Source organism: Pagrus major, chromosome 13 (genome assembly GCF_040436345.1).
Source record: "Pagrus major chromosome 13, Pma_NU_1.0".
In the NCBI taxonomy this organism is placed as follows: domain Eukaryota; kingdom Metazoa; phylum Chordata; class Actinopteri; order Spariformes; family Sparidae; genus Pagrus; species Pagrus major.
In genome coordinates, this window is record NC_133227.1 from 31,884,202 (window position 1) to 31,910,950 (window position 26,749).

The 26,749-nt window shown below is 39.5% G+C and overlaps 1 protein-coding gene across 1 annotated transcript in view; it reads left to right on the top strand.

Moving 5' to 3' along the window:
* The window catches only part of LOC141007196 (F-BAR and double SH3 domains protein 2-like), a 31,637-nt gene that overhangs the window by 227 nt on the left and 4,661 nt on the right, over window positions 1-26,749 (top strand). Inside the window, exons 2-14 of the mRNA XM_073479547.1 lie at window positions 2,883-2,980; window positions 4,905-4,950; window positions 8,865-8,938; window positions 9,342-9,486; window positions 14,351-14,484; window positions 16,258-16,312; window positions 16,400-16,528; window positions 16,623-16,745; window positions 17,394-17,489; window positions 23,238-23,354; window positions 24,215-24,310; window positions 25,326-25,478; window positions 25,568-25,702. Coding sequence (XP_073335648.1) covers window positions 2,883-2,980; window positions 4,905-4,950; window positions 8,865-8,938; window positions 9,342-9,486; window positions 14,351-14,484; window positions 16,258-16,312; window positions 16,400-16,528; window positions 16,623-16,745; window positions 17,394-17,489; window positions 23,238-23,354; window positions 24,215-24,310; window positions 25,326-25,478; window positions 25,568-25,702 — 1,401 coding nt within the window. The remainder of the gene's footprint in view (window positions 1-2,882; window positions 2,981-4,904; window positions 4,951-8,864; window positions 8,939-9,341; window positions 9,487-14,350; window positions 14,485-16,257; window positions 16,313-16,399; window positions 16,529-16,622; window positions 16,746-17,393; window positions 17,490-23,237; window positions 23,355-24,214; window positions 24,311-25,325; window positions 25,479-25,567; window positions 25,703-26,749) is intronic.

Genomic DNA, 26,749 nt, shown 5'->3' on the forward strand with positions numbered 1-26,749 from the left:
CCGCCGCTGCTGCTGCATATTTAATGGGTCAAATGTTGGCTTTGTTACCGCTCGGCTGCTTTAGACGGTCAACTCACACTTTACATGTGAACCAGTTTGTTGTGATTGACTTTAATTATTGTCTGTTGTCTCTGAAGTGCAGCGAAGGAAGAAAACTTGTAAAAAATGTTTAAAAAGTCCATGTGCCCCAGTTTTTAGAGAGAAAAGCCCGTTAACGATCCCCGCTCCCTCCCGGCGGTCCTGCTGGAGATGAGACGGTTTAATAAATACCGATGAAAAACACGTCGACACGATTCAGAAATAACGGTACAAGTGTCGAGTTACAGACGAGAGTCACAGAGCAACTCTGAAGGTAAAGTCAGTATCAGTCTGCTGCTGCTGCTGCTGGTGATTATGGCAGAAAAGGCAAAACTAAAGTCAAAATTTTATTCAAAGCAAATGTAGATTTTGTTTGTTGTCTTTGCCGAATTTTAGAGTGGATCCACATTTCTTAAATAAATCTACTGTGAAGGTATTCTCTGTTGTTTCAGCATGTTTGGAGCCATTTGACTGTAAACTGGCAGATTTCTGTAGGTAGTTTGGTGCATTTTTTTCCTCGTACGATAAGTTTGAGGGAAAAGAAGAAAAACAAAGTTAGCCGTAAAATGTAAAAAATGAAGTACAAATAAAGTTAGAATAGTCTTCAAAACTTTAAAGTAAACTTGTTTTAAACGTTTTACTTAGAGAAATAAACGTAAAAATCAAAATGTGAACAAAGTTTGTTTCTGTGTGAAAAAATGTTCCTGTGGATCAGATTTCACAAACAAGCTGAGCAGAGAGGGTTGACTGTTTCTGCTCCAGTCTGACTCCACTTTAGAGTCTATATATGTATATATATATATATATATATATATATATATATATATATATATATATATAGACACACACATCGACTGTTTAAACCTGTTGATGGATCATAAACGGGTGATTTATATTAAAAGTCAAACTCACCCAGTCTGATTTATTGATGTATATTTTCAGCATTGATCACAACTAATCGTGCTTATAATTAAACTAAGAAAGTCAACAACTAATTAAGAGTAATTGTTGATTACCTTGATGATGAATTAAATTAACATATTTAAGTTTAATTTCTGTTCAGAAGAAAAACTTCCAGATGTTTTTTTTCCTGTTTGAGCTTTATGATAAAATTGCATTTTAACACTTTGACTTTGTTTAAGAGCTTAACTAAAGATTGATCTGATTATCAATCAGTCTGATGATTATTATATTTTAACTAAAGATTGATCTGATTATCAATCAGTCTGATGATTATTATATTTTAACTAAAGATTGATCTGATTATCAATCAGTCTGATGATTATTATATTTTAACTAAAGACTGATCTGATTATCTATCAGTCCCCATCATCATCACTTCCTTATTGAACTGGGCCCACAGTCAGTGTTCGACCTGTTCATGTGATTGGTTAATGATCAATGTCCTACGTGCAAACATTAATACAAGCAGTGCATGAAGGGAAACTGAACAAACCACATTGAAACTAAAAACATTCAAACTATAAACTCTGAGAATAGAAACACATTAAAACTGCTCAGAATAATTGATCACTTTCACAACATGAGGACAAACTGCTGTATTCTGTTTGAACTGAATTCTGTTGTTTGTTTTCTTGTTAATCATTTTTATCAGTTTTTATGTTTTAACTGAAGACATGAGACATAAATAAATAAATAAAGAATGAAGGAGTGAAGTGAGCTACAGCGCCACATACATCCATTTCACCTGAAGCTGAGGCGTTGCTGTTGATTTCTGTATTAGTCGTTTGGTTGATAAAACACCAGGAAACGTTCAAAACAGTTCAAAACCTACAAATATTAAATTTCTTTCACATTGGACAAAAAGCAGCAGAAACGTGAGCAGTGAATATTTGTGATTTGGAAAATGGTTAAATGAACTGATTGATTAGCTGACTAATCATTAAATTCTTATGTAATCAACTTAAGAACCGTAGAGAACAAACCGCAGAGAACGAATCGTAGAGAACGAGGCATGGAGAACGAGGCGTAGAGAATGAGGCACGGAGAATGAGCTGCGGAGAATGAGGCGTAGAGAACGAGGCACGGAGAACAAGTTGTAGAGATCGAGGCGTAGAGATCGAGCTGCAGAGAAAGAGGCGTAGAGAATGAGCTGCGGAGAACAAGTCGTAGAGATCGAGGCGTAGAGAATGAGGCACGGAGAATGAGCTGCGGAGAATGAGGCATGGAGAACAAGTCGTAGAGATCGAGGCGTAGAGAAAGAGGTGTAGAGAATGAGGCATGGAGAACGAGTCGTAGAGATCTAGGCGTAGAGAACGAGGCACGGAGAACAAGTTGTAGAGATCGAGGCGTAGAGATCGAGCTGCAGAGAAAGAGGTGTAGAGAATGAGGCATGGAGAACGAGTCGTAGAGATCGAGGCGTAGAGATCGAGCTGCAGAGAAAGAGGTGTAGAGAATGAGGCATGGAGAACGAGTCGTAGAGATCGAGGCGTAGAGAATGAGGCATGGAGAACGAGTCGTAGAGATCGAGGCGTAGAGAACGAGTCGTAGAGATTGAGTCAAAGAGATCGAGGCGTAGAGAACGAGTCAAAGAGATCGAGGCGTAGAGAACGAGTCGTAGAGATTGAGTCAAAGAGATCGAGGCGTAGAGAACGAGTCTTAGAGATCGAGGCGTAGAGATCGAGGCGTAGAGAACGAGCTGAGGAGAATGAGGCGTAGAATATGAGGCATAGAGATCGAGGCGTAGAATACGAGGCATGGAAAAACAAACTGCAGAGAAGGAGCTGTAAACTTTGAGTCTCTCTTAATGAATTTTTTCCTGTTCATGTTTTCATCTTTTTCAGGTTCGGGTCACCCAGGAGCTGAAACACACTCATGCAGAGCAGCTGAGCAGATTACACATCAAACACCAGACAGAGTGCGACCTGCTGGACGACCTCAGGTGAGCTGAAGGTTAAACTTTAAATATAAGACCAAAACCAGAGAGCACAGGGAGGAAACACACTTTCAGACTCAGTTTCTCACTAATTAACTGTGACATCAACGCTGCCAACTGCCCATAATGCACCACTTCTTTAGGACGTGGGGTCACACTGCTGCTCTATCAAGTCAATAAAGAACATGTGAAGATGTAATAGTAGTTTTGTTCTGCACTGTCTTATAGTTGGTTGAAACATCCATTTATTTAAAGGGTCCAATTCGTTTCTCCATACATCAAATAAAATATGGTTACATCTACAATATGATGCAGAATCGATTGATTAATTAAAATGATGTGTCTCTGCCTGCTTCTGGTGTCCTGTGATTGATTGAAGAACAGACATCTGCAGCTGGAATCCAAAGATTAAAGTATAAAAGTCTTAATAGTGGAGTCAGATGTTCACATATGTGGTCGTGTCGTGTTTTCCACTTCCTGTCTGTGGTCTGATGTTCAGGTCAGAGAGTTGCCAGATGTTTGACTGCTCAGTAACATCAGTGGCTGGTACTGAGGGCTCGCTGCCTGATCTGAGACCAGAAATGATTCAGCAAACTGGAAACTGTTTGAGAAAATGACAGGAAGTGAGTGTGAGGGCAGAGGAAGAGAAGAAGAAGAAGAAGAGGGAACCTCCCGGCCATAAACCAAACAGTTAGGAGTCGAGTCTCAACACGTTTGGTAACTCTGCTGAAGAGCTCTGACCTCTTTTATCTTAGATTATAATTTATACTTAAATAAATTAATATAACTTTAACTACTCAGCACATTTTATGATTTGTGTTTGTTAAAAAGCATTGTCAGCTGTTTAAAACGTTAACGGGACATGTTTTGTGTCAAAGTCATTTTGCTTCTTTAAACTCACCGTTGTGCATCAACATGCAGAAAAGATAAGAGAACAAAGAGCTTCAGTAAATCTGTCTGAAAGGGTTAGGGTTAGTACAAGAGTACATTAAACGTCTGTCAGAGTGAATCATCAGAAATATTCAGGACGGAGTCAGCCGAGGAAAATATAATGTTCAGACGAATGATTGACGAAACAAAAAAATAAACACTGTTGTCTGAAAATAAATGGACCAATCAAGGGACTTATTGATTATCTGATTTTAGCATCAATTCAAAAGCTGAACTGCTCAGGAATGTCTTACAATCAATCTAAACTATATATATATATATATATATATATATATATATATATATATATATATATATATATATATATATATATATATATATATATATATTTATATATATATATATATATATATATATATATATATATATATATATATATATTTATATATATATATATATATTTATGCAAATCATTTGGTAACCATGGCAACAGCAAAAGTTATGTACGTTAGCATGTGAGCACACATAACTGGTATAACTGGTTGATCGTACACTGACTATAATCCTACAAAATCCCTGACTGTGCAAGTGTACCTATAAGAATTGATGCTGGTTTGAAGGTAGTAACACCAAATATTGATTTGATTTAGATTTTTCTTTTGTTTGCCTACTTTGCATTTTGTAAATTGATAAAAATAAAAAATATTATTTATATTTTTGAAAGCATTCTTAGCTAACAGCATTTTTTCACACCTGCCTAAAACTTTTGCACAGTACTGTATATACTATATAGTATATATATGTGTGTGTGTGTGTGTGTGTGTGTGTATGTATATATATGTATATATATATATATATATATATATATATATGTATATACATATATATATACATATATATAACAGTTATTGTGTTGTTCATGTCATCTAGTTTTTTAAATGGCTGTATTACAGTCGTCTGTATATGTTTTGATATGTTATTTATTGTCTCATTGATGTATTGGTGGTGTTTGTTGATTGACTGTTGTTCTTGTCTTCAGGACTTTTAGTCAGAAGAGAGCAGCTGTAGAGAGAGACTACGCTCAGGTGAGTACATCTGATGCTCGCTGACATCATCACTGACCTGCTTCGTCATTAACGTTGCTATAGATACAGTTGGTTTATGCTGTAGTGTCCTTCAAAGACCCCATGGGGCATGTGAAAGCTCTTTGTTTTCACTTGGTCAGACAACTCTGTGGTGATCTGTGGCTCGTTTTCTCCTCGCTCCGATGTTTCAGCTTCATGTCTGAATCACTGCCTCTGTGGCTCAGCTGTCTATGGATCCTGCAGACTTCAGTCGTCTTTCTGTGGATCCTGCAGACTTCAGTCATGTGTCTGTGGATCCTGCAGACTTCAGTCGTCTTTCTGTGGATCCTGCAGACTTCAGTCGTGTGTCTGTGGATCCTGCAGACTTCAGTCGTGTGTCTGTGGATCCTGCAGACTTCAGTCGTGTGTCTGTGGATCCTGCAGACTTCAGTCGTGTGTCTGTGGATCCTGCAGACTTCAGTCGTGTGTCTGTGGATCCTGCAGACTTCAGTCGTGTGTCTGTGGATCCTGCAGACTTCAGTCGTGTGTCTGTGGATCCTGCAGACTTCAGTCGTCTTTCTGTGGATCCTGCAGACTTCAGTCGTCTGTCTGTGGATCCTGCAGACTTCAGTCGTGTGTCTGTGGATCCTGCAGACTTCAGTCGTGTGTCTGTGGATCCTGCAGACTTCAGTCGTCTGTCTGTGGATCCTGCAGACTTCAGTCGTCTGTCTGTGGATCCTGCAGACTTCAGTCGTCTGTCTGTGGATCCTGCAGACTTCAGTCATGCGTCTGTGGATCCTGCAGACTTCAGTCGTGTGTCTGTGGATCCTGCAGACTTCAGTCGTGTGTCTATGGATCCTGCAGACTTCAGTCGTGTGTCTGTGGATCCTGCAGACTTTAGTCGTGTGTCTGTGGATCCTGCAGACTTTAGTCGTGTGTCTGTGGATCCCTCGCTGCCTTCAGGTTCTGCAGGTCTGTGTGGAATGTCCACCATCACTGTGAAAAGTGGTTATCCAACCAGATGTGTCTGTTTGAACATCTGGTCTTGAGAAAACAGAGGTTATTGCCTTTAAAGAACCAAAGAAACTGAACCAGGACTGATGATTGATAAATGTGATCAGAGTCGCATCTGATATATTTCATCACTTTGAAACACAACTGACACATCGAGCTGAAAACATCAGTTGACAGTGAAGAACATGGACAAAACTGTGAATCAATATAGCACGTAGGCGATAAAATCATATACAGAGCTACACGTAAGAAATATACTCTATAATGTAGAGAATATAATCATATATAGAGCTATAAATGATAATCGATAATCAATTCCCTTTCAAATTGGACCTTCAAACTTCTTTATGAAGCTAAACTTGCTGAGAAATAAACCTGATTTAACTGAGCTGGGACAGTTTATATACATTATATTATATCAGTCCCTCCAGAAAAACGCATTTATGCGATCGCATAATTCAACGCATAATCAGCCAAAGTCTGCACATTTATGCGGGGGCTGCATTTTTTCGTTGCAAAAAAGTCACATATATCTTCGCAGAAAGTTTTAAAATGTTGCGCTTACTTCACACAAGAGCAGCCATTTTCCTCCTGTTGCCTTGGGAACGTTATGAAGTGACGTCATCGGAAAGCTGAGAACTTAATGATTCCCAGCACTTTCTGTGATGTAGTATGCTTGCTTATCATAGGAAGTCATTAGAAATGACTCTTTACATTAAGGTAGTAGCCTAGTGAGCCTAGTAACAGAGTGTTGGGGGAATAACTTTTTTTTTCTTACTCATCAAACTGCAGTTTTTGCAAGTTCCCGCAATTTTTGCAAATCCCCGCAATTTCATCGCATAAAATTGCATAAATATCCCGCATATTCCATCGCATTTTTTAAGAAAACGTGCCGCATAATCAAGGATTTTTGCCCGCAACAATCACAAAAAAACTCTGCATTTTTCTGGAAGGACTGATTATTTACAGTTTATATATTCATGGATATATATATATATGTATATATATATATATATATATATATATATATATATATATATATATATATATATATATATATATATATATATATTTTATATATACATATATATATATAAAATGAAAACAGCTGTATGTATACTGTTCAGCAGTTGTTGTGCAGTCAGATGAGCTAAAAGAGGAAACGATGTGTTTGTGACTCCAGTTTGTACATTATTTATTTAAATAACTGGGTCCAGTCACCTCCAATAAAACATTTATAATACTGTCTCAGAAGAAGGACCAGTACTTGTACTTCAGTGAAGTACTAGTACCTCACTGAACTCATTTGTGTTGACATTTGTGTGATTGTTGTTACATTTTATTGAAGTAACGATTAAAATCAGTTGCGAGTTTAGTCAATAATGAAAGCCGTACACTGAATATTTCGTGTGTGTGTGTGTGTGTGTGTGTGTGTGTGTGTGTGTGTGTGTGTGTGTGTGTGTGTGTGTGTGTGTGTGTGTGTGTGTGTGTGTGTGTGTGTGTGTGTGTGTGAGAGAGACAGAGTGTGTGTGTGTGTGTGTGTGTGTGTGTGTGTGAGAGAGACAGAGTGTGTGTGTGTGTGTGTGTGTGTGTGTGTGCTGGGTGTTATGTGATCAGTTAGACAGCGGCTGCTCTGTTTGAATCAAACTGGGTCAGAGCGTCTCTGAACTCTTCGTCCTCTTTAGTTTCACTCCCTTTTTCTCTTTACGCGTCTTTTTCTTCTTCTCTTCCACCTGCAGCTGCTTCAGCCATCAGCTGATTACTATTCAAATCACACAGGATGATAAAATGTCCTCCTCTGTGAGGCTCTTCCTCTAACGTCCCTCCTCCTCCTCCTCTCTTGTTCCCATCATTCAGGCGTGTCTGTAGGCTCAGTTAGTGATTCTCTCTGTCTGAAAGACGTATTTGTAGTTTGAAGCTCTGGCACCAAAATCACTGAGACCAGCGAATTTAGGGCCGAGGCCTGGTTCAGACAGAGCTCGTCCTCTCAGGTGGATAGATGAAGAGCCTGGTTCAGACAGAGCTCGTCCTCTCAGGTGGACAGATGAAGAGCCTGGTTCAGACAGAGCTCATCCTCTCAGGTGGACAGATGAAGAGCCTGGTTCAGACAGAGCTCGTCCTCTCAGGTGGACAGATGAAGAGCCTGGTTCAGACAGAGCTCATCCTCTCAGGTGGACAGATGAAGAGCCTGGTTCAGACAGAGCTCGTCCTCTCAGGTGGACAGATGAAGAGCCTGGTTCAGACAGAGCTCGTCCTCAGGTGGACAGATGAAGAGCCTGGTTCAGACAGAGCTCGTCCTCAGGTGGACAGATGAAGAGCCTGGTTCAGACAGAGCTCAGTTAGCTGTAGCCTGTATGAGTCTTTTGAATACTTATTGACAACAGAATCGTAAATCAGCTAAATCTCCGCAATGGTAAAAATATTACATTTTTTTTTTTCTGGTTCAGCAGCAGAACATTTCTCTGAAACCCCAGATCCTATGTTTACTCTGTGCTGCTATTTTAGTTCCTCAAACGTTCACCTCTCAGTTGGCTGAGGTGGACAAACCTAATATATCTCCATGGCTGGATGTGGTCGAAATAAATCACATTTTTCTTCTAAAAATGAGCCGACGTCAGCAGAAAAAACAGCAAATGAGCCGACGTCTAAACTGAGGCAGACAGGTGAACGAGTCCATGCAGAGCTGAATCACACTGAACACTGACTGGAACCAGAAAGTCCTTTAAATTACTGTGGACGAGTGTGGACTTTAAAATGAGTGTGGACCTTAAACTAGTGTGGACTTTAAAAGAGTGTCGGCTTTAAATCAGTGTAGACTAAAGTGTGGGGTACAATCTTCTGAGCATGAGTGAAGATGACAACCACAGAAAGTGTTTGTTGGTGTGAAAAGTGAAAGGTCATCTCTGCTTCTGTCTCTTCAGGCCCTCCAGAAGTTGGCCAATCAGTATCTCAAGAGGGAGAGGGACAGTCAGACAGAAGAACAAGAAGATCACAGGTAACACACACCTGGGTGATCACAGGTAACACACACCTGGATGATCACAGGTAACACCTGAATGATCACAGGTAACATTAAAATGTGTTGTTCATCAGGTGTGTCCTCTATGGTTTTATGTTTTACGTTATGAATAATTACTTAATGGATAAAATGATGACATGTTGTAACTACTCTACTCGTTGTATTGATTTCTCCCTGTATGTGTCATCATGTGTTGATGCAGTTTAAATCAGAAGCGTTTGTTTTGATGCACCTGATCTCCCTCCTGATGTAAACACACACAGAGGCCTGATGCAGATCCATCGATTTTGATCAATTGTGGTGCTTCATACTGACAATTTGGTCACAAAAAACTAAATTACAGATAAAAACCTGTATGTGTGTTTATGTCGATGTTTAGGAACATGTACTGTGTATGGAGGGCCTATCTGGAGGGGACAGTTCAGGTCACTCAGTCCAGAATCAGTGCCTGTGACAACTACAAAGTCCAGGTTGCTGATCCAGCCAAGATGGTCCGACTGCAGAAGGAGCAGCAGCTCAGGAAGGTAATTACAGATTGATATTATATAACACAGATCAATATTATATAAAACAGATCAATATTATATAACACAGATCAATATTATATAACGCAGATCAATATTATATAACACAGATCAATATTATATAACAGATCAAAGATATATAACACAGGTCAATATTATATAACACAGATCAATATTATATAAAACAGATCAATATTATATAACACAGATCAATATTATATAACAGATCAATGATATATAACACAGGTCAATATTATATAACACAGGTCAATATTATATAACACAGATCAATATTATATAAAACAGATCGATATTATATAACACAGATCAATGATATATAACACAGATCAATATTATATAAAACAGATCAATATTATATAAAACAGATCAATATTATATAACACAGATCAGTATTATATAACACAGATCAATGATGTATAACACAGATCAATGATGTATAACACAGATCAATATTATATAAAACAGATCAATATTATATAAAACAGATCAATGATATATAACACAGATCAATGATATATAACACAGATCAATATTATATAAGATCAATATTATTTAACACAGATCAATATTATATAAGATCAATATTATTTAACACAGATCAATGATATATAACACAGATCAATATTATATAACACAGCTCAATGATATCACAGATCAATATTATATAAAACAGATCAATATTATATAAAACAGATCAATGATATATAACACAGATCAATATTATATAAGATCAATATTATATAACACAGATCAATATTATATAACACAGATCAATGATGTATAACACAGATCAATATTATATAACACAGATCAATGATATCACAGATCAATATTATATAAAACAGATCAATATTATATAACCCAGATCAATGATATATAACCCAGATCAATGATGTATAACACAGATCAATGATGTATAACACAGATCAATATTATATAACACAGATCAATATTATATAACAGATCAAAGATATATAACACAGGTCAATATTATATAACACAGATCAATATTATATAAAACAGATCAATATTATATAACACAGATCAATATTATATAACAGATCAATGATATATAACACAGGTCAATATTATATAACACAGGTCAATATTATATAACACAGATCAATATTATATAAAACAGATCGATATTATATAACACAGATCAATGATATATAACACAGATCAATATTATATAAAACAGATCAATATTATATAAAACAGATCAATATTATATAACACAGATCAGTATTATATAACACAGATCAATGATGTATAACACAGATCAATGATGTATAACACAGATCAATATTATATAAAACAGATCAATGATATATAACACAGATCAATATTATATAAGATCAATATTATTTAACACAGATCAATATTATATAAGATCAATATTATTTAACACAGATCAATGATATATAACACAGATCAATGATATATAACACAGATCAATGATGTATAACACAGATCAATATTATATAAGATCAATATTATATAACACAGATCAATATTATATAACACAGATCAATGATGTATAACACAGATCAATATTATATAACACAGATCAATGATATCACAGATCAATATTATATAAAACAGATCAATGATATATAACCCAGATCAATGATATATAACACAGATCAATGATGTATAACACAGATCAATGATGTATAACACAGATCAATATTATATAAAACAGATCAATAATATATAACACAGATCAATATTGTATAAAACAGATCAATATTATATAACACAGATCAATATTATATAACAGATCAATATTATATAACACAGATCAATGATATATAACACAGATCAATATTATATAACAGATCAATATTATATAACACAGATCAATATTATATAAGATCAATATTATTTAACACAGATCAATATTATATAAGATCAATATTATTTAACACAGATCAATGATATATAACACAGATCAATATTATATAACACAGCTCAATGATATCACAGATCAATATTATATAAAACAGATCAATGATATATAACACAGATCAATATTATATAAGATCAATATTATATAACACAGATCAATGATGTATAACACAGATCAATATTATATAACACAGATCAATGATATCACAGATCAATATTATATAAAACAGATCAATGATATATAACCCAGATCAATGATATATAACACAGATCAATGATGTATAACACAGATCAATATTATGTAAAACAGATCAATAATATATAACACAGATCAATATTGTATAAAACGGATCAATATTATATAACACAGATCAATATTATATAACACAGATCAATGATATATAACACAGATCAATATTATATAACAGATCAATATTATATAACACAGATCAATGATATATAACACAGATCAATGATGTATAACACAGATCAATATTGTATAACACAGATCAATGATGTATAACACAGATCAATATTATATAAAACAGATCAATATTATATAAAACAGATCAATATTATATAAAACAGATCAATGATATGTCAATTTTTTTCTTTATTGATTTTATTATTAGGTTGATTTTTGAAATCTGAAGATGTGAACACATTTACTCCTCATCATTTACTCTCCATCATTTACTCTCCATCATTTACTCTCCATCATTTACTCTTCATCATTTACTCCTCATCATTTACTCCTCATCATTTACTCTCCATCATTTACTCTTCATCATTTACTCTCCATCATTTACTCCTCATCATTTACTCCTCATCATTTACTCTCCATCATTTACTCCTCATCATTTACTCTTCATCATTTACTCCTCATCATTTACTCTCCATCATTTACTCTCCATCATTTACTCTTCATCATTTACTCTCCATCATTTACTCTTCATCATTTACTCCTCATCATTTACTCCTCATCATTTACTCTCCATCATTTACTCTTCATCATTTACTCCTCATCATTTACTCTCCATCATTTACTCTTCATCATTTACTCTTCATCATTTACTCCTCATCATTTACTCTCCATCATTTACTCTTCATCATTTACTCTTCATCATTTACTCCTCATCATTTACTCCTCATCATTTACTCTCCATCATTTACTCTTCATCATTTACTCTTCATCATTTACTCCTCATCATTTACTCCTCATCACTTACTCTCCATCATTTACTCTTCATAATTTACTCCTCATCATTTACTCTTCATCATTTACTCCTCATCATTTACTCTTCATCATTTACTCTCCATCATTTACTCTTCATCATTTACTCTCCATCATTTACTCTTCATCATTTACTCCTCATCATTTACTCCTCATCATTTACTCTCCATCATTTACTCTTCATCATTTACTCCTCATCATTTACTCTCCATCATTTACTCTTCATCATTTACTCTTCATCATTTACTCCTCATCATTTACTCTCCATCATTTACTCTTCATCATTTACTCTTCATCATTTACTCCTCATCATTTACTCCTCATCATTTACTCTCCATCATTTACTCTTCATCATTTACTCTTCATCATTTACTCCTCATCATTTACTCCTCATCACTTACTCTCCATCATTTACTCTTCATAATTTACTCCTCATCATTTACTCTTCATCATTTACTCCTCATCATTTACTCTTCATCATTTACTCTCCATCATTTACTCTTCATCATTTACTCCTCATCATTTACTCCTCATCACTTACTCTCCATCATTTACTCTTCATAATTTACTCCTCATCATTTACTCTTCATCATTTACTCTTCATCATTTACTCTCCATCATTTACTCTTCATCATTTACTCTTCATCATTTACTCTTCATCATTTACTCTTCATCATTTACTCCTCATCATTTACTCTTCATCATTTACTCCTCATCATTTACTCTCCATCATTTACTCCTCATCATTTACTCTTCATCATTTACTCCTCATCATTTACTCCTCATCATTTACTCTCCATCATTTACTCTTCATCATTTACTCTTCATCATTTACTCTCCATCATTTACTCTCCATCATTTACTCTCCATCATTTACTCTTCATCATTTACTCTTCATCATTTACTCCTCATCATTTACTCTTCATCATTTACTCTTCATCATTTACTCCTCATCACTTTATTTGTCTCATTAAAGTTGAGCTTGAATCTAAGGAAACTCTGGAGACACAAACCTGTTGAGACTGATTAGAAACAGTAGCGCAGCCGGGACTGAGCCATAGTGCAGCCGGGACTGAGCCATAGTGCAGCCGGGACTGAACCATAGTGCAGCCGGGACTGACCGTAGTGCAGCCGGGACTGAGCCATAGTGCAGCCGGGACTGAGCCATAGTGCAGCCGGGACTGAACCATAGTGCAGCCGGGACTGACCGTAGTGCAGCCGGGACTGAGCCATAGTGCAGCCGGGACTGAACCATAGAGCAGCCAGGACTGAACCGTAGAGCAGCCAGAACTGAGCCGCAGTGCAGCCCGGACTGACCCAGGACTGAGCCGTAGTGCAGCCGGGACTGAAATGTAGCGCAGCCGGGACTGAACCGTAGTGCAGCCCGGACTAAACCATAGAGCAGCCAGGACTGAGCAGTAGTGCAGCTAGGACTGAACCATAGAGCAGCCAGGACTGAGCCGTAGTGCAGTCCGGACTGAGCCAGGACTGAGCTGTAGTGCAGCTCGGACTGAACCAGGACTGAGCCATAGTGCAGCCGGGACTGAGCCATAGTGTTAAAGATGCGCTGCGCTCTGATTCCTGTAGCCTTCAGTGTTGCTTTTGTTCATGCTCACCTATTTTCCAGGCGGTCCACTGCAGGAGTGATGATTCTCCTAAATCTAACGTTCTTCATTATTTCTTTGTGTGGCTCATTAGTGTATTGATCAGCTGACGGTGGTTCAGGCTGAGCTGCAGGACTCAGTGAAGGAGCTGACCAAGAGCAGGAAGAAGTACCAGGAGGCCGAGACCATGGCTCAGGCTGTCAGAGAGAAGGCTGAGTTGGACGCCAAGTAAGAACCAGAACCTGTCTCTGATATATGAAGCAGAACCTTCCTCTGATATATGGACCATAGCCTGCCTCTGATATATGAACCAGAACCTGTCTCTGATATATGAACCAGAACCTGCCTTTGATATATGAACCAGAACCTGCCTCTGATATATGAACCAGAACTTGCCTCTGATATATGAACCAGAACCTGGCTGTTAACATATTAAAAGTCATGACAGATGAATAATATGAAATGTTTAACATGATTTAAAAACAAAGAGCCTCAGGTCCAAAAATGTGTTCACACTGTGATGACCTGATCAGGATCAGAACATGAAAATGAGCCACATGCTGCTCAAAAGTAGAAACAGTAATGCTGCATTCCAGTTACATGGGAGACCACTTGCCCGAGTTGCTCTTACGCGAGAACGTGACGTCATTTCCTGGCTTGTAGCACAAATAGCGTTCCCGTTTGTCTCGCTACACGATGAGTCGGAAGAACATGGACGCCATCAGGGTAGTAGCAGGCTAGTCATTGTTATTGTTATTGTTAGCTACATTAGCCTTTTTAGCAAACCAGCTCGAAAACAAAACTTTACATTGTATTGCACGCACAGCAAGACCGTGCAATGCATAAATTGGTGACCGGATTAAAGCAGCAATGTAATCAAATGTGTAAGAGCATTTAAAATCGACATTAAAATGACCAACTTGGTACAAATACAAAGAAAATACATCAATTACGGGCGCAGCCATCTTTGTTTGACGAGTCATTTGTCTATCCTCGCTCAACTCGGTGTACTCGCAGGAGCACCGAGTCGGACAGTGGATATTCCGACCAAAAGGGGGCGTGCCTCGCTGAAATGTCGCGAGACAGCTGCGAGATTTCCCACTTCGCAACTCGGGCGAGTGGTCTCCCATGTAACTGGAATGCAGCATAAGAACTAGGGCTGAACGATTTTAGGAAAAGATCTAATTGTGATTCTATTTAATTGTGATTGTAATTCAGATTTTTCTGGCAGATATTGCGATTTCGATTTGAGTCACGATTTCCTTCAAATCAAGCTTCAGTGCAATATTCACAATGTACAGTACCATTAAAACATTAAATGTTATTACTCTAATGCAAGGATGAAAACTAAAGTTAAAAATTGCTTCCAAATGTATTTATCAACGGATATTATATATTAGATATTTATATACGGAGTTACACCGGCAAAAGATGCTGTAATTGTAGTCTGTTTGCTACAGTGGGCCTGAGTATCATTTTCACCGGACTTTTTCGGACTCGTCATGCAAATGCCTGTGGTGATTTTTCAAGTGCTGGTATAAATTGGTTGTGTTTCCGCTGGATGTTGCAACTTTAGCGCGACAGGTTTTGCACAGTACCTGTTTCTGGTGCACGTCTGCAGCCTCAAACCCGAAATACTCCCAAATGGCCGACGTGCTGTTTTTCTTGGGGATTAAATCCCCTAACTCCGCTTCTGGTCCAGCTGAAGCCATTTCAGAACATGTTAAGGAGCAGGTTAATACTGATTGGTTAGCGTGACCTGTCCACGAGTAGCATGCCGCTTCTGATTGGTGAGCTTGGCAGGATGGTAGGGAGACGGCATGTATGTGTAAAATAGTTGACACAACAGATCCTGGGTCAGTCAAGAGCGCTGCAAAAACCGCAGCTTTGGCGATCACATGATCACGTTGTCTGAAATCGCAATTTCGATCAGAAAACGATAAATCGTTCAGCCCTAGTGAGAACTATGAAACATGTCGGACTCTCTGGTTTTCTGTTCAGGTCCAAGTTAAGTCTCTTCCAGTCCAGATCCAGTCTTCAGAGGGCAAACGTAAAGGTACAACATCTCTATATCTATACATTTATATGTGTGCTGGTGTATTATGGTATATCTGTATTATCAGTGTTATCTTGTACCGTGCAGCTGAAAGCCAAGAGGAGTGAGTGTAACTCTAAAGCCACACACGCCAGAAACGATTACCTTCTGACGCTACAGGCGGCTAACGCTCACCAGCAACGCTACTACAACACCGACCTGATGGACTGCATCAAGGTGAGGACACACACTCCGAGTGTAGGTGGATGGTGATAAACACGAACTGTAAACCTAAAGATGTGTGTGTGTGTGTGTGTGTGTGTGTCTGCAGGTGTTAGACGGCAGAATCTACGAACAGGTAAAAGATTACCTGGTGTCACTGTGTCAGACTGAGCTGGACTCTTACCAGACCGTCCACAACACCTTCAACCACCTGCTGAACAGCTCCCAAGGGGTAAGTCTTCAAACCAGGTCCAGGTCTTGGCTCAGGTCCTGGTTCTAATATGATTTAATTAACAGTGTCAACAGAAAATTAAAGACATCAGGACAGTTGTAATAGATTACTTTAGACTGTACAGGTGTATGTGAAACTTACAGGTAAGTATTAGGGTTAGGGTTAGTCAGTTTGTCCTGGTTGTAGCACAGCGCTGTGACGCGAGCACCATTCACACTGACTTTTCAAGGCACAATCTTGCACCAATATTCCGCCTCGCGGTCTGTGTGACAGTTTCAGAGGTGAATGACGGGGAAAGTTTAGTTCTGCCTCTGATCCTCCAGTGGACGTAGTAACAGAGCTGCAACAGAGGCGAGACGCCGTCTGTGTGACTGGAAAAGCCTACAGATGGGACAGGAGTGTGTCGGTCTGATGGTGTCTGACCGACTGACTCTTTGTCACACTTCTACTAAAAATTACAGTGATAGTGACAGTAACCCCAGCCCTCCCGACCGAGACTTGAACTTCCTCCTGGAAAACAGCCTGTAACAACAGTAACTGAGCTATAATTATTTATATTCTGTTAAAATATATAGTTAATGTTTTCCTTTAAACACGTGTGTGTGTGTGTGTGTGTGTGTGTGTGTGCGTGCGTGTGCGCGCGCACAGGTCCTGCAGGAGTTTCACCAGCAGCTGTTTGTAAAGAAGAACTTCATGTTTCAACAAGCTCCAGACTTCATGTTTCAGCCCATCGAATCAGATACGGTAAATCAATAAATGTTGTCTTTTTTTCTATACTTTTTTTTTAGACATAGAACAAATGAGGGCAAGGGCATCACAGTGTAATCATTAAAAAGTAAAGCAAATAATAAAGAATAATGGACACAGGTACTGTACACAACACATACAGATACATTCTGACATATGGGAATAGATATTAAGAGTCTTTGTGTTTGTGGTAATCCCATTTTTCCCAGCATTCATCTCCTTTCTCCTTATGAAGCCGCAGTGTAAAGGTAATTTTCTCCATTCTGCGGATAGAGTTTATAAGGAGTCTCATGGTGGCAGGATCCCTCTGAAGCCAGTATGTCTTTGGTTGATCAGCGTGTTTAACACACATACATACATACACACACACATACATACATACACACATACACACACACGCACACACACACACACACACACACACACACACGTATGGTCACGGTCAGAAGTTTCCATCCACTCATAAAGAACATGTTCATCATGGTGTCTTCAGTTGATTCCTACAGCTCTCATGTTTCTTTGATCAATGAGTGCAACACAAACTACTTTGTCACAAAAACATTTCTGAAGGTTTGGTTCAGTAATTAATTTATTATAGGTCTTCTGAAAATGCCCAAATCTGCTGGATCATAAATATACATACAGTGATTATAATATTTGGTTGAATGTCTCTCGGCCATTTTCACCTCAGTCAGGTGCTTCTGATCTCCATCCACAAGCTTCTGGTCCTCTCGATGAATCTTTAACGCTCCTCTTGACAGAATGGACTAAATTTGTTGTCTTCCTGGCACAGACTTGTGTCTTCAGCACAGTCCACATGTTCTCGATGGGGTTCAAGTCAGGACTTTAAGAAGTCTGTTCAAAACCTCAGTTCTGGCTTGATTGATCCGTTCCTTTACCACTTCTGATGTGTGTTTCGATCATTGTCTGTTGAACACCCAACTGCACCCAAGAGCCAATCTTCTGCTGAGGATTTTAGGTTTTCCTGAAGAATTTGGAGATAATCCTCCTTCTTCATTGTTTCATTTACTTTCTGTAGAGCAGCAGATCCACTGGCAGCAGAACCGCCCCACAGCAGAACACTACCAGCACCATGTTGGTCAGTAGGTCTGGTGTTCTTGGGGTTAAAGGCCTCACCTGCTCTCCTCCAAACATGTTGCTGCTCATTGTGGCCAAACAACTAATTTTTTTGTTTCATGTGACCACAGAGTTTCCTCCAGAAGGTTTTTTCTTCGTCCATGTGATCAGCAGCAAACTTCAGTCAAGTTTTAAGGTGCCTCATCTGAATCAAGAGCTTCTTTCTAACACGGTAGCCTCTCAGCTCATCAATAATGTGCTCTTTCAGATCAATACTGAGCTCCTTAGACTTTCCCATTGTAGTGTTTGTGTCTGAGTGTAATGGCTGTATCAAACAGGTCCTTATTATTAACCTTATACAGGTTATTAAAATGATCAGCTGTGATCAATCAGAAACACTCAGAAGAAGTTAAGATGCTACAAAGAACATTTGATTCACACAACTTTCTATAATCACCAGAATTGTTTTTTGTATTCAGTTTGTTGTGTGTATATTTGTGATCCAGCAGATTTGGTCATTTTCAGAAGACCTATAATAAATTAATTACTGAACCAAACCTTCAGGAATGTTTTTGTGACAAAGTAGTTTGTGTTGCACTCATTGCTCACAGAAACATGAGAGCTGTAGGAATGTACTGTACATAAATCATTAATCAAATATAAGCTAAATCACTCTGTTGGTTTCTGTTTCATTCAGAATCATTTTACATTAGAGGGGAAAAGTATTAAATGGTATAAAAACATTGTATGGAACATTTTCACTGAAATGATCTAAACCAGCTGCCATAATGTTCAAACACTCATTTCTGCTCTCGTGTTGCTGAACTCACCTTTGTGACGTCATGTCCTCTGTAAACATTGATGTAATGAACAGTACCAGTCAAAAGTTTGGACACACCTTCTCATTCAATGTTTTTTTCTTTCTTTTATCATTTTCTACATTGTAGATCAATACTGAAGACATCCAAACTATGAAGGAACACATGGAATTAGGTAGTAAACAAAAAAGGGTTCAACAGAATATGATTTATATTTTATATTCTTCAAAGTAGCCACCTTCTGCTTTGACGACAGCTTTGCACACTCCTGACATTCTCTCAATCAGATGAGGTTGTCACCTGGATGGTTTTAATTAACAGCTGTGTCTTGTCAAGAGTCAATTTGTGGAATTTCTTGCTTTCTTAATGTGTTTGAGACCATCAGTTGTGTTGTGCAGAGCTAGGGTTGGTACACAGTTCATTACAGTGAATAACCCTATTCGACTACTGTTCCGATCCATAATATGGCAAGAACCACTCAGCTAAGTACAGAGAAACAACAGTCCATCATTACTTTAAGACATGAAGGTCAGTCTTTGAATGTATCCTCAAGTGCAGTCGCAAAAACCATCAAACACATGATGAAACTGGCTCTCATGAGGACCACCCCAGGACAGGAAGACCAAGAGTTACCTCTGCTGCAGAGGATAAGTTCATTAGAGTTACCAGACTCAGATTAGAGCCCACAGAAATGCTTCACAGAGTTCAAGTAGCAGACACATCTCAACATCAACTGTTCAGAGGAGACTGTGTGAATCAGGCCTTCATGGTCGAATTGCTGCACAGAAGCCACTACTGAGAAGGAACAAGAAGAAGAAGAGGTGTTTGGACCAAGAAACACCAGGAATGGACATCAGAACAGTGGAAATCTGTACTTTGGTCTGATGAGTCCAAATTTGAGATTTTTGGTTCCACCCGCCGTGTCTTTGTGGGACGCAGAAAAGGTGAGCGGATGGTTTCTGCATGTGTGGTTCCCACCGTGAAGCATGGAGGAGGAGGTGTGATGGTGTGGGGGGACTTATGATGATTATTCAAAATTCAAGGCACACTGAACCAGCATGGCTACCACCGCATTCTGCAGCCACATGCCCCCCCCCATCCTCTTTCCTGTCATCTCTGAAGCTGTCCTATCGATAAAGCCATACAAAGGCCAAAAAAAAAGAGTGTATAAAGCTGTCATCAAAGCAAAAGGTGGCTACTTGCTAAATCTAAAATATAAAACATATTCTGGTTTGCACTTTATTGTTTACTACGTAATTCCATATGCGTTCCTTCATAGTTTTTATGTCTTCAATATTAATATTAAACCATTGAATGAGAAGGTGTGTCCAAACCTTTGACTGGTTGTGTAAATATGATGATGTAAGAGCTAGTGAATGAGGCCGTGAAGGTTTGAGTAGAACTGTGAAAATCACAAACGGAGGTTAAAATGTGAGAAAAGAGATTCTTCTGATCCGTTTTATTGATCTTCGGTCAAAACTTAATTTAACTCGCATTCTACTTAAATTTAATACAGATACTGTCAGAAAGTAAAAAATCTAAATAAATCAGTTTATTTTTTAGTCTTCGATACAAAATAATTCAGAAACAATCATTTGTGTTTGTAAAATGTAATTTTATTCACCAAACAAACCTGTAGAATCAGGAGCAGACTGTTATTGGATAATGAAAATAAAAGTTTCTTTGATTCAGTGGTAAAATGTGTCAGGATCAGATGACAGTTTTAGTTCAGACTGTAAAATCAGTTCAGGTGGAATAAACAGCATTGTATGACTCAAAGTACTGAGATGACTTTGACCTGAACACAGAGTCTGATTGAGTCGTTAACACTTTATTACAGTCTGACTGTGGTCGGCTCAGATAAAAGTCACACTGAGCTCCAGGAAACATTCACCAGGTAATCACAGAGCAGCGTCATCTGACAAGGTGCTGCAGTAAACACCTGAACATGACTCACTTCTTAATTTAACATGATGCGCTGTGATAACACAGTCATAACATAACAAACGGCTGTTTGCTGGTCAGGAATCTGTTGCTAAAACTGGACTTCCTGGATTGTATTTCATCAAATTTCTCACCTGAACCTGAATGACATGGCCTCACCTGTGTAGCCCGGCAGATTATTATATTATCACCAAGTCTGCTGCTGTGTAACACCTACTGCCCTGTGGCTCTAATCCTGATGAAGTGCTTCAAGAAACTGGTTCTCCAGCACATATAGACAACATCTCTGCTAGCCTGGACCCTCACCAGTATGCTTTCAGAGCCAACAGAACCACAGAGGATGTCGTATCCACTGCCCTCCACTCAGTCTGCACACAGCTGGAGTATAAGAACAGCTGCATCAGGATGCTGTTTGTTGACTTCACCTCAGCATTCAACACAATCTCACCATGAAGCTGACTGGAAACTAAACACTCATCTGGATACTGGACTTCCTCTCAAGCAGAGCCCAGACAGGTCTGATTGGCTGTCACACCTCCTCTACCTTAGTGCTCAACACCAGAGCCTCCCAGAGCTGTGAGCTCCGCCCCCTGCTGTTCACTCTGTACACCATGACTGCACTCCAGACATCAGGATGAATCTTAGTGAAGTATGAGGACTCATCATGAACTCATCCTCAACACTCTACTTTATAAAAAGCCTGTGTTGTAGAATGATTATTAAATGAACCTATAACAGCCTGCACACCTGATCTGAAGTGTGAACTGAACACTCACACTGCTCATTTATAAAACATGTATAAAGATCAGTTAGTATCAACCTTTAATATAACTCAGTGGTGTAGAGACAACTCTGTATGAGTGTGATGTCACACACTCGTCTCTGTGAGCCTCCACTCTGTCGGCCCTCCTCTGGACCAACACCGGACAGTTTGTTCAAACTGAAACGCTGCTGCTGTTTTCATTGGACGTCAAACAAGCAGCAGCCTGTTCCTAAAGAAAACACACACACACACACACACACACACACACACACACACACACTCGGAGGGATCCGGTGAGGAGTGGAGCTGAACTGGAGGGAGGGGCCGGAGGTGGGCTGGGCTCTGTGAATGGTCCAGCTGTGAAAAGGACGCATTGTGAGTCGACTGACTCCCCGACCCCCACCACCACCACCACCACACACACACACACACACACACACACACACTGCTGCTGTCATGTGGAAACTCTAGTTTCAAGTGTCTGACTTGTATCTCTTGTCTCACCTGTCTCATTTGTCTTTCCTGTCTCTCCTGTCTCTACTGTCTCATGTGTCTCTCTTGTCTCACCTCTCTCACTTGTCTCTCCTGTCTCACTTGTCTCTCCTGTCTCACTTGTCTCTCCTGTCTCACCTGTCTCATTTGTCTTTCCTGTCTCTCCTGTCTCACCTGTCTCATTTGTCTTTCCTGTCTCTCTTGTCTCACCTGTCTCTACTGTCTCATTTGTCTTTCCTGTCTCTCTTGTCTCACCTGTCTCTACTGTCTCATTTGTCTTTCCTGTCTCTCCTGTCTCTACTGTCTCATTTGTCTTTCCTGTCTCTCCTGTCTCTACTGTCTCATGTGTCTCTCTTGTCTCACCTCTCTCACTTGTCTCTCCTGTCTCATTTGTCTTTCCTGTCTCTCCTGTCTCACCTGTCTCATTTGTCTTTCCTGTCTCTCTTGTCTCACCTCTCTCACTTGTCTCTCCTGTCTCACCTGTCTCATTTGTCTTTCCTGTCTCTCCTGTCTCACCTGTCTCTACTGTCTCATGTGTCTCTCTTGTCTCACCTCTCTCACTTGTCTCTCCTGTCTCACCTGACTCATTTGTCTCATTTTTCTCTCCGGTCTCATTTGTCTCACCTGTCTCACCTGTGTGTGTGTCGTCAGGTGATGCAGCTGCAGACAGAGAGTGGAGCAGCGGAGGAACATAGTTTGGATAAAGAGGCGAGGAAATGGGCGAGTCGAGTGGCCCGAGAGTACAAGAACATCATCCACACACAGAGGGTGAGAACCAGCTGGAGCTGCTGCTGCTGCTGCTGATGATGATGATGATGATGATGATGATGATGATGATACAGATACATTTGATTTGTTTGTGTTGAGAGTAACTGTAACTCACCAGTTTTACACATTCAAGTGTGTTTACACACGCTGAAGTAATCAGAATACAGTTACCCTGTCTCAGTAATCAGAGTAAAGGATTAAAGAGACCTTTCCAGAGATTTCTGATTTCTGATGCATGAGGCTCTGCAGATTACTTCAGGAACTTTAGTTACAAGTAATCATCATAGGGTTTGAAGCAGGTGTCAACAGCTGTTATATATTTATATATTCAGTCAGACTGCTTCTGTTTCAGTGTAGCCATGGATGTAATGGATTACTTTAATACTGAAGAAAACTTAAAAACAACATCATCAGACACGTTAAGGAAAATATGACAACACAGGGAAAAAAACTCATCATCATCATACACCTGTACACCTATACACCTGTACACTGGGTTAGGGTTAGGGTTACACCTGCGCACCTGTACAGCTATACACCTGTACACCCTTACACCTGCACACCTGGACAACTGTACACTGGTACACCCGTACACTGATACACCTATACACCTGTACCACCGTACACTGGTACACCTGTACAACTGTACACTGGTACACCTGTACACCTGCACCACGATCAAATGGTTTAAACAAGTGAGCAAGTGAGTCACTGTGTCCAGTAAAGATCAATCAGCCATGATCAGTCAGTGTCTGTATTGATCCACAGGTTACATCAGATCTTGTTTATGTGTTGGATGTGTTTGGTGTTTGTTTGTTTTCTGTTGTTTGTTGTTGTTGATGTTTGTTTGTTGTTTTCAGGCCTTGGAGGATTATGGAACACAAGAATCATCAGAACAGAACAGTGAGCTGGAGACCAAGATGGAGGTCGCCAGGCAAAGTCTGCGGCGGGCAGAGGTAACTGTGTGTGTGTGTGTGTTATTAATTATGGCTTCAGTGCTCCACCTGCTGGTTAAAAAGGTGAAATGACAGATTCATACTGCAGGTCAATATTGATAATCAATACAGGGTATAATTAAGAGAGCTGTTATCACTTCACATCATGATTTAAACTCTGTTCCACAACTACAAAATTCTGTTTAAAAAGTTCTGATTTTAATACTGAAACAGTTAATCAATTAATTGACTAGTTTATTGATTGACAGAAAATTGATCAACAATTGTGATAATCATGTTATCATTTCAGTCATTTATCAAAGAAAAACACAGAATATTTGCATCAACTGAGTTTTTCTGCTGTTTTCTCTTTGATAAATGAAAACAAATATTTTGAGTGTTTGGACAAAATGACCAACCTGACACGTAATCAATCAGAAAAGTTAGAGACAGATTAATCAATAATGAGAGTATTTGTTAGTTACAGCTCTTGTAATCTTTCACAGTTGTTTGCTTCAGTTTGTCTGGTGGACGGTCTCGCCTGCTTCAGTTGGACTCTGGTGTCGCACATTTGTTGTTGTTAATGTTAAACCAACTGATCAATGACAGAAGTCCTATGATTTTAATATAGTTTATATTTTTAATTCATATCTAATGTCATAAAATCATTGATTGCATTGTCCTCTCAGCTGGTCTCAGTTCAGATTGTAGTCGGCTCCAGATTAACATCATTAAACAACAAAGTTCATCAGAACTGAAACGTATGAGTCAGTGTGAACAACAAACAGACAGAAAACTATTTAACTGAGCTACAGTGTGAAAGAGCCTTAATGTGTCAGCTGCAGTTAAAATAATACAATATTGAAATTATACAAGAATAAAATATTAAAATGATAAAATAATAAATATCAGTTTCATTCTTCAGAAGCTTGTAGAAGTTTGACTGTGACATCAGATCCTCCAGAACTCCTCTACGGATCAATGCTCCTGTCTACATTTATTGATTAGTGTGTGATCGTGTTTGTTTATTGATCAGACAGTTAAAGTGAAAGCTGAGGCCCGTCTGGACCTGTTGAGGCAGGCTGGTGTTGCCGTGGAAACATGGCTGAAGAGCGCCATGAACCAGGTGATGGAGGAGCTGGAGAACGAACGCTGGAACAACCTGAGTACCCATGATCCTTCACTCTCTGTAAGACCCACTACAGCATCATTTATTGATTATATATCTGCCCTCAGAATCTTAATGACGTTTGTATTTGATGTGCGGTCTGTCTGCAGGGAACAGCTGATCTGGAGCACGAGGACGAGGAGGAGACGGAGGACAGCAGCGAAGTTTTAGATGACAGCAGCTCAAGTCCCTCCAGCACCTTAAAGAACTACCCCCTCACCTGTAAAGTACTCTACTCATACAAGGTAATAAAATACTACTATGTGTACAAATACTACCCCCATACCTGTAAAGTACTCTACTCATACAAAGTAATAAAATACTACTATGTGTACAAATACTACCCCCATACCTGTAAAGTACTCTACTCATACAAGGTAATAAAATACTACTATGTGTACAAATACTACCCCCTCATCTGTAAAGTACTCTACTCATACAAAGTAATAAAATACTAATCTGTGGGGAGTACTGTGAGGGCACTGTGGGGAGTACTGTGGGGGCACTGTGGGGAGTACTGTGAGGGTACTGTGGGGGCACTGGGGAGTACTGTGGGGGGTACTGTGAGGGTACTGTGGGGAGTACTGTGAGGGTACTGTGGGGGCACTGGGGAGTACTGTTGAGGGCACTGTGGGGGGTACTATGGGGAGTACTGTGGGGGCACTGTGGGGAGTACTGTGAGGGTACTGTGGGGGGTACTGTGAGGGTACTGTGGGGGGTACTGTGAGGGTACTGTGGGGAGTACTGTGAGGGTACTGTGGGGGCACTGGGGAGTACTGTTGAGGGCACTGTAGGGAGTACTGTGGGGGGTACTGTGGGGAGTACTGTGGGGGGTACTGTGAGGGCACTGTGCGGGCACTGTGGGGAGTACTGTGGGGGCACTGTGGGGAGTACTGTGGGGGGTACTGTGGGGAGTACTGTGGGGGGCACTGTGGAGGGTACTGTGGGGGGCACTGTGGAGGGTACTGTGGGGGGCACTGTGGGGAGTACTGTGGGGGGCACTGTGGGGAGTACTGTGGGGAGTACTGTGGGGGGTACTGTGGGGGGTACTGTGAGGGCACTGTGGGGAGTACTGTGAGGGTACTGTGGGGGGTACTGTGGGGAGTACTGTGGGGGGTACTGTGAGGGCACTGTGGGGAGTACTGTGGGGAGTACTGTGGGGAGTACTGTGGGGAGTACTGTGGGGGCACTGTGGGGGCACTGTGGGGAGTACTGTGGGGGGTGCTGTTGCTACTAGGTCCTCATATAACCAAAGAAAGAGCTGTCGTCTCAACTGACCTATGTTCCGACCC